The following is an 8,721-nucleotide window of genomic DNA, read 5'->3' on the forward strand; positions in this document are numbered from 1 at the left end:
TCCATGTTGATAACTCACATCAGACAAGGGCCTCAGGCAATTGCTTCAAGAGCAGAGAGGACGAGAAAAAAAAAATAGTCTTTCAAGAGAAGGATTACAAGTGTCTGCTCTTGATAAACAAGTTACTCCTTAAAACCAGCACCGCCACCTGCTTTCTTCAGTAAGTCAAAAAAAAAAAAAAAAAGACAGCTTTCAGGAGGTGGCCTCTGCATTTCATAACACAAACTCCATGGCATTCCGTCAGTTATTACAGATAAAGATCAGATCAAGACAGTCCAAACCTATCTCTAGGATCTATTTAAGGGTTTATATTAACAGACTTGGAAACCAGCTCACTTAATCTGCAACCACTCGTATGAACCAAACTTCAGAGGAGCTAAACTAAATGCACTGACACACAGTATAGCTTCAGAAAATTTATTTTCAGTCCTTAAAGTAGACCGGTGCTGCTTTTGCTCGTAATTTTGTCTTTCCATTACAGTTTTGGTTTTCATGCAAACAGTAGTGAGAATGTTTATTTAAATTAAAAGTACAGCCTTTGGCAGGAACAATCAGCCTAGTGGAGTTAATAATCCGTATTTCCTTTAAAAAATTTATGTATTAAACCATGATTTAAAAAAAGTTAAAAGCTGCCAAGAACATTTAAGAAAAGAGTAGGGTAATTTTGTCTTTCCATTACAGTTTTGGTTTTCATGCAAACAGTAGTGAGAATGTTTATTTAAATTAAAAGTACAGCCTTTGGCAGGAACAATCAGCCTAGTGGAGTTAATAATCCGTATTTCCTTTAAAAAATTTATGTATTAAACCATGATTTAAAAAAAGTTAAAAGCTGCCAAGAACATTTAAGAAAAGAGTAGGGAAAGGCAGAAATTGTCTAGAGCAAGAATCGCCACAGTAACCAGAGTGTGGATAGCACAGTCCCAGCTACATCTGGATCCCAGCTCAACTCCACACTTACAGCCATTCTTATTTTGCAGACTTGAGGGCTTATCCATCAGGGAAACGCACCCGATAGCCCCAGGGGACCAAGCTGAAAGACATACAGGGAGGTCTGCAAAATCAGAGGGACAGAGCAGCTGCATGAGGACAGATCCTCATCCGCAACTGTCTGGCAGGGCTCACAGTTTAGTCACCCAGCTTCCTTTCACTTGAAGGTTCAATTTCCCCTAGGCCTTCCTGAGCGGCTGCAAAGGCATAACAGCAAGCTTGTTTCTACACTCGATGGACAGGACAGACGAGCAGGTTCAGAGGTTATACTCCTGATCGGATCCAAGTAGAGATTTGTCAGGAAGGGGCCCCTAAGGTAGCTTTAATCATCCTCACTTGCAGTGGCTGGTGTTGGACCCACCGAGATCTGACTGCAGGATGAACCCACGGAGCGGACAGAAGCTGTCCCTGCTGTCAGCCATGCCCACCTCCAAGCTTAAAGGTCCTGCAGGCAGACCTCTGTGTCCATGCATCTTCCCACATTCACCTAGCATGCGACTAGGCAACAGAGGAGGGAGCCTGAGTTGTGTTTTGGTGAGGTCAGGAGGGGAAGAACTAGTCCAAAGTCAGGAAGCTTAGGATGGAGCAGAGAAGGCACTTATTTCTTTGCACCCATGAAGCTGCTGTCAGGGGCTTTGCCAGAGAAGCGCTCAATATCTGGCAACAAGGCCCTTTAGGAATCTGTCATGACAAAGTACAGCTCTGAATCCATACGCTGGGAGCAAAGTAGCTCCTCGTCTGAGAAATGCAGGAAGGGCAGAGGAAAGAGTAAAATCACAGGATTATTTTTTTTTGGTCTCACATTACACTTGGTGCTACAACTTCTGTCTAACAAATCAAGTTGGCTAAGGGATGCAGCAGAAAGACGTGAGCTGGGGGTCTTCAGCTTCCCTTGCTGTTCCTCTAAGGCAGGTTAGTTGAAAACTAGAACTGTCCACAGTAAAGAGTAACAAAGCACAGGTAACCTCTGTTACAGACCAGCAAAGCAAACAGTGCCAATTTTTCAGCCTGTCCTCTTCAAGGGAGGCTGGCTATGTCTCTCTCTGGAGGCGGACCAGAAGGTTTTGGGTTGCTTTCATTGGCTTTTCCTTCAAACATCATGACCCTGCAAAACAACAGATAATACCAATGAAAAAAGGAGGTGCATCTTTACCCATCATTGGGGGTGGGATTATCTTATCTGCTGAAAAATAGCATCTGCCTTCTATGCAAAGGGCATTCAATAATTAACAGAGGAGGGAAAGACAATAGAGGGCAGTACTGCCAGCCTGGCAGGCAGCTTTGCTTTTCCAGCAGCTTCCAGGAGTGGGTTCCCAAAGTCTCTGCTGGTTTTCCTCTCAGAGCCTGGAGGATTAGCACATTTTATTTAGACAGCCACTTCCGAAATCCCCTGAGCACACACTGCATGCCAAATGCTCCTGATGCATAAAAGCAAATACTGTCCCTGGCCCACCTTGTACATAACCACACAGCAGAACATTCAAAAGCCAACACCAAGCAAGCAACAGCAATTACAGCCAGGAAAGAGGGCAAGGCACTGGCTAGAAGAATCCCAAGCATTTTGCAACCACCAGCACTGTCTTCCTCCCTGAGGACTGCAGCTACGCTGGGAATGCCAGCTGCCCGCGGGATCAAAGGGCTGCACTGCTCTTGGGATGAGTTTTACATTTCTGCTCCTGCTCTAAAGAGTCCAACAGACAATGGGGCGTCTGTTAGCAAGAGAGGACTCGTCTGTGAAAGCTGTTGCAGTTGGGAGAAGGATGGAAGATATGGGACCTGCTGCAGACTCAGCCTGCTTCTGCAGAGAAAGAAAGGTGGAACAGGGGTGTCAGAAGTCCATGTGTGCTTGGAAGAGGAGCATCCCAACACACAGACACAGGGCATTCAGTGCGGAGAGGAGAGACTCATCGCCAGCAAGCACATACTAGCTTAGAGGGACCACGTGAGACGTGGGAGCAAGATCCTTCCTCCCAACCTGCCCTGAAAGCTGGCCGTGTTTCTAAAGCTGCCTTCAGAAAGGGGTAAGGGGGATGGAGAGGGGCAGCTCCTATTCATGGTAGTTACAGACACAAAAGCAGGGCCAGCCTCTGTGGCTGTGAAAGGAAAAGCCAGGCTTCAATGGCGTGGAGATGGAGCCAAGCAAGTGTTCGGAAGCCATTTGTTATAAGCAGGACTTTCGGAGCCCTGTCGAGAGGGCAGAGGGGGCCGTGGGAGGCTAGTGCTGGCAGCCTGTACCGCAGAAAACCTCTCCCAGCACAAGCCAGCTGTTTCAAGCATGTGTCCCGTCTCCGTCTACTGCCCATCTCTCCAAAATCAGCCAGTGAGGGAGCATCCTGCAGGAAATAGGAGCCAGCCAACTGGTGTTGGCAGGACCATCATTCACCGCTCAAGTCCTCCCACCATTCACAGGGGAAGCCCGTGTCCCCAGAGCCAGCAGGAGCCACAGGGAAGAGACGGGAAGAAGTGCCACAGTGCTGAGTGCCTGCACACCCTTGGGAAAGGGGAAGAATCATTCTGCACGGAGCACGTGGGAGGAAGCCTGTGCTAACACGCAGCAGGCAGCTCCGCTGTAAGCGCTCACCACTGCTCAGCATAGACGTGGACTTATACACCCTCTCATGTCTCTTTGCAAACTCCCCCTTCGCAAGGGTCCTCGTCTCCCCTCCACGAACACCAACCATGCACAGCTCCACCTCCACCAGGCAGAACAGCTCCTGCTCCCCGGCTCCCCCAACACGCCGGCTCAGGTCCTGCATCTCCCCAACTCCCTCCCAGGGACACTCACAGTTTAAGCACAGCAGAGCGTTTCCCAAGCATCACGTTGACAAAGTCCTGGTACGAGATGGTCTCGCTAACCCCTCCAGTCACCTCAGAGATCATCTTCTTCAGTTCTAGGTGGGTCTTTGGAGCCCCCATCTTCTCCATCATCCTTTTGACAGACATCAGATCTGCAAAAGCAAGGCAATCGGTGCTGTCAAGAGGTGACCACACTGAGCACAGACCAACCCCAGGGATACCAGCATGAGTTCCCACCTCAGACTACCTCACCTGCAGGCTCCGAGGCTGACAGCACTAAGCTGTTGCTGAAGCCATGAGAAGCCTTCCAGTACAGCTTACTGCTGAACTGCCCAGTACAGAGCATCACTTCCCATTTGCGCAGCTCAAGATAAAAGGGAGAAGAGGGACAACTCTTCAAGTGCTCCAGAGGCACGTGGGGACACAGCTCTCTAGCTCAGAGCGTGGTGCCAAGAATCACAAGCTTGAGGAGGAGAGAAGCAACGCTGGGGTTAAAGCCGGAGACAAACAGGCTGTGGGGAGCGGGTGCCCCTGCCCATCGCCACAGGCCATTTCCTTCCATTGCTCTGCCGCCCGCTGAGACCTGCGGCCCCTTCCCTCCCGGAAACGGCAGCGCAGCCCTGAGTCAGGCCTCCTCCAGCTCCCCACAGCCTTTACTTCAGCTCAAGGACCGGTGGAGGAGGGGAGCGAGGCAGCAGCCTCCTGGAAGGGCGCAGCATGCGAGTGATTACACTTCAGTGTCAGCTCCAGGCCTGCAGGAGGCTGGATCTTTACATAACTGGTGCTTTCTGGGCCCAAACCGGGGCCGCTCAGCTGAGCCAGATTCACACCCAAGTCCCCTACTTCCCTCCACTCCCCTCCCAGCAAAGCAAAGAGCTTCTCTGCACTAGAAGTGCTCATGGTTTTATACAGCTTCTGCCTCAAGCCAGGCAAAATGCAAGATTGTCCGAGCCCTGCAGCTTCCCAGCTTCTGGAAATGCCAAGGATTGAGAAGAAGGCCTCGGTGGAGAAACAGGGAGAAGAAAAAACGTATTTAGAGCAGAAAGAAGTGGAGGAGCTAAGCAGAGACTCAGGAGAAGAACAGGACTGAGAAGAACTTAAATCTTGAAGCAGGGGAGGAGAGACTGAGGAAGCTGAGAGGCAGGGACTGGAGAGCCAAGGAAGCCCCTGGCTGGCAATCAAGATCTAAGCAAAGCTGGACACAGGAAAAGCCCACAGGTTTTCTTCCTCAGCAACCCAAGTGCAGAGGGAAGCAGCAGATATAGCAGCAGACACCACCTCAGCAGGCTGTTGCTCTTCCAGCCCAGCACCAGCATCCCTCAGAGCCACTCACCAATCTCGCCTTGGTTGTTCAGGTCAAACTCCATGTACTTCTCTGGAAGAGACACAGAAGCAAGTTAGCAGGATACTACAGCAGGGAGCGTGCAGGGCTTTGGAGCACCACCTGCTTAGAGCAATGAAATAAAAGATTTGGGGATAAGATTGAAATACTGCTGAATGCAAACAGTTCAGAGAGGGAGACCATCTCAAGACCTGGCTTTAGCACCCTTATCTCAGTTCCAGGGCTCTAGAGTTAAGTGCTCTGTAATTGTGGCTGCTTTTCATTTAAGCTGAAGGAAAACACTGGCATGAGAACAAGGTATCAGCTAGCCATGAATAGCGTTAAATGGTTTCCAGCCAGAAAAACAAAGCTCTGGAACAGCCTCCCAGAAGGAGTAGCAAGGAAAACAAAACCCTGAGCACTCCCAAAATGAAGCTTGATCAGATTAAGAGGGGGATTAAATGACGTAGTTGCCTGCAATAGCAAGGGACAGACTCTACAGTTCTCCCAACGCTGTGCTGTGCTCCCAGAACAGCACCTGCCAGCAGAGATGCTCAAGGACCACACCAAGAGGGCAAAGCTGAGAACGTGCCTAGGAGCAGTCATGCCAGAGCAGGCTGTTTGCCCTTCCAGCCTGCTGTCAAACATTGCTGAATTGGGCAACTCCAGCATCCTCAGAGAAAGGCAGAGCCTGCTCAAGAAGGTCTGGTTAGCTTTGCAGAACAAAAGCTGGCATGCTGTAACAGACAGAGCACTGATTTGAGTCAGAAAATCAAGATTTCAGTCCTGTGCTATGTCTGACCTTTGGAATGGCACACCTGTGCTTCCTACCCCACCCCACCCCCCCCCTTGCTAGCTGTTCCCCATTTAGACTTTAAGCTCTTCAGGCAAGGATTTGTCTGTCTTACAGACCATACAGCTCCTAGTGCCGCAGGGGGCCCCCATCATCTCAGTTCTGCTAAATGAGAAGAGCAAGATGCCTGCTGCCACCATCCATCCACGCTGAGCTGGAGAAATCTCCACTTGCCCTGCAGTTAGCACTCACTCCCCAGAACAGCTTCAGAGGACTCAAATGAAGTGAGAGCTCCCAGGCTGCTCCTTTCCCCCAAGGGAAAAGACCTTTTGCCTCTGCTCCAGGGACACGAGCAAGCAGATGAGCGTGAACAGAGAAGGCAGGCTAATTTAAGGAGCCAAAGGGAAGAGTGGATATTCCACACACCGGAGCCTTCCCAGGACCTGTGCTTCTGAAGGACAGTGCTGGATTAACTGGGCTGATGGGCAGCTACAGGCAGGAGGCAGAGGAATGGCTTGGCACATCTTCACCCGGGTCTCAGCTGGTGGATTACTACTGCCACAAGCTGACCAGGACAGACCTACAGGAGTACCAGGTACCAGCTGAAGCTGTTCATGCTTCAGGCAGGAATAAATGTCTCCCTTCAAGCATTAAGCAACCAATCCTAGATGAAATTGGGGCTGTCACACATCTGCTTAGGGGCCAAAGCGATGCTTGATGTGGAACTGGCTCTCCCCACACTCTGCTCCACCGTAATGACCTTGTGCAAATGAACTGCCGCCTCCCTGGGCAGGGGTCAGGCACCCCAGCATGTGCTCAGGGACACAAACCCTGCTCTGCCGTGTCCGTGCCCAGCACATGTTTTCTTTTCTTCTCAGCTGACACTTAGCCAAATGCACAGAGCACAGAGGCAGCTTTACATCACCGTGCTCTGAGCCTCGGCTCGCACATTCATCTTTCCCTCCCATCCCAGCTGCAGGGATTTGGTGGGTCAAAACCATGCATGGCCCCTCCCCTCACAAACGCATTTACACAAGCACTGGGGGCTCCCCAGGCTCGACTGGGGAGGGCAGCGGGAAGGACGGCAGAGAAGAAACACTCTCCCCATCATCACACAATGAGCCGATTGTTGGAGGAGCCGGAGGAGGCGTTGGGAGAGTGGGACAGGCCACGGAGGCAAACTCACGAGGCAGCAGGAGGACATGCCAAGGGCTCTCGTTACAGGGAATTCTGCGCCTGTGACCTACAGTTGCAATGTTTGAAGAGCCCCAATTGTGATGGGAAAAATAATGCGGGGCTGCAGCCAAAAGCCAAGGCCATACAAAAGGCAACAGAAAAAGAACAGCGAGCATAGGAGGCTCCTCTGTCCCCAGCAGGGTAAAGGATCACAAAAACCTAGCCAGATTCTTCCATACTGGATTGCAAAGCCAAAATTCAAAGGGAAATAGCAGACAATGCCTGAAGTGGAGGCAAGGTCAAGCTTTACATGGTTAGAGCCAGGCTGAGGACAAACCTTGAGGGCACTGTCACACAAAAGGCATGTTTTCTCAACTGCCTTCAGCCACTGCTTGGAAAGAAAGTGGATGCCCTGCCAAATCTTGTCCCTGTAACCACTTTGGGGACAAGCTCCAGAGGGCCCCAGGCTTCTTCTCTATCCCCCATCCCAGCAAATGGCCCAAACCTAAGCCCCCAGAGGATCTGCTAACCCTCTGGAGTTAGACAGGCTTTGGCCAGGACTAGAGACAAATGCTGTTGCTTCTGGTACTGAGCAGCTCAGGAAAAAACTTTTGGGGAGAGAAACTCCGTCAGGAAGCAGCTGAGACCTCTGCTTTGTGGGAAGAGGTGCTTCTACTCACTGAAAAAAAAAAAAGAGTTCAGCGACTGCATCATCCATTATACCAGCTAGCTTGTCTAGGTATCTAGACAGAAACCTTCCTCCTTTGCTGCTCCCCGGGGTTTTGCCCACGCAGCAGGTTTTGCAGTAATAGCAGCCGCCAGGCAGGGTGACATGTCCCTGCCCTGCAAGTGGGGGAAGCACAAAGGCTCACATGGGAAAACCACCTCTCTGGGGAGTTTCACTGAGTCCCACAAGCAAGGGGGAGGCATTCATCCCAGCTCAGTCACTTGTATGTGCAGAGAATCTCAGGCTGGTAAGATCCAAGTGCTGAGGAAAATAATCTATTCAGAGCAAATAGGCTGAAACAGGACACAGAAACCCTCCAGTTCTCACCTTTGAACACTGCCAACTTCTCTTCCAGATCTTCTTCATCACTGAACTTTGGGTCACAGAGAAATTCCTAAAACAGAGAAAAAAGAATATTCCCAAGGTTAAAGATATAAAGGAAAACACCCTAGAGGGCACGTATGAATTCAGCATTACCCCGAAGACCTACGCAATTCCCGGAGAGCCACATCTGAGCAACAGTGCCAGAAGGCTTGAAAATGGTTAAATCCCTCCACACCTTGTCATTAACATTCCACTGCAAAGGGAATGCTTCTGGTGTCTCAGATTTCCCAACAGCTTGAGGGATGACTGGACCCCATGTGCCTTTGGAATAGCTGCATGAAGCCCCCTCTTCTTGCTCACCCAAGGTTTCAGCCCCCCTCATCTCTGCTTAAGCGTGCACAGCACATGGATCGCGCACCTATTCCCAGCAAGGGCTCCTATTCCTTGCAAAAAGCATTCTGATCTCAGATTTCAAACTCTCGGGTAACTCTGAGGGCTAGCAAAAAGAACAGTGAAAATTTGCAGAACATCACGCACCCAACAGAGGACAGATATTTTGGGGTACGGAACAGGCTCTCATTCTCTCAAACTGCCTAT

General features: G+C 50.4%; 1 protein-coding gene across 1 annotated transcript; it reads right to left on the reverse strand.

Annotated features, from left to right (window-relative positions):
- Positions 1-1,775: 1,775 nt before the first annotated feature.
- Positions 1,776-8,248, reverse strand: LOC104071848 (allograft inflammatory factor 1-like; the record flags this gene model as incomplete). The annotated part of the gene is given in 4 exon segments (XM_009585274.1): positions 1,776-2,092; positions 3,773-3,935; positions 5,117-5,158; positions 8,128-8,248. Coding segments are annotated over 4 exon segments (414 nt in total), but the record flags the coding sequence as incomplete, so codon positions are not given.
- Between the last annotated feature and the right edge of the window lie 473 nt (positions 8,249-8,721).

Source organism: Fulmarus glacialis, unplaced genomic scaffold (genome assembly GCF_000690835.1).
Source record: "Fulmarus glacialis isolate BGI_N327 unplaced genomic scaffold, ASM69083v1 scaffold39899, whole genome shotgun sequence".
Classification (NCBI taxonomy): domain Eukaryota; kingdom Metazoa; phylum Chordata; class Aves; order Procellariiformes; family Procellariidae; genus Fulmarus; species Fulmarus glacialis.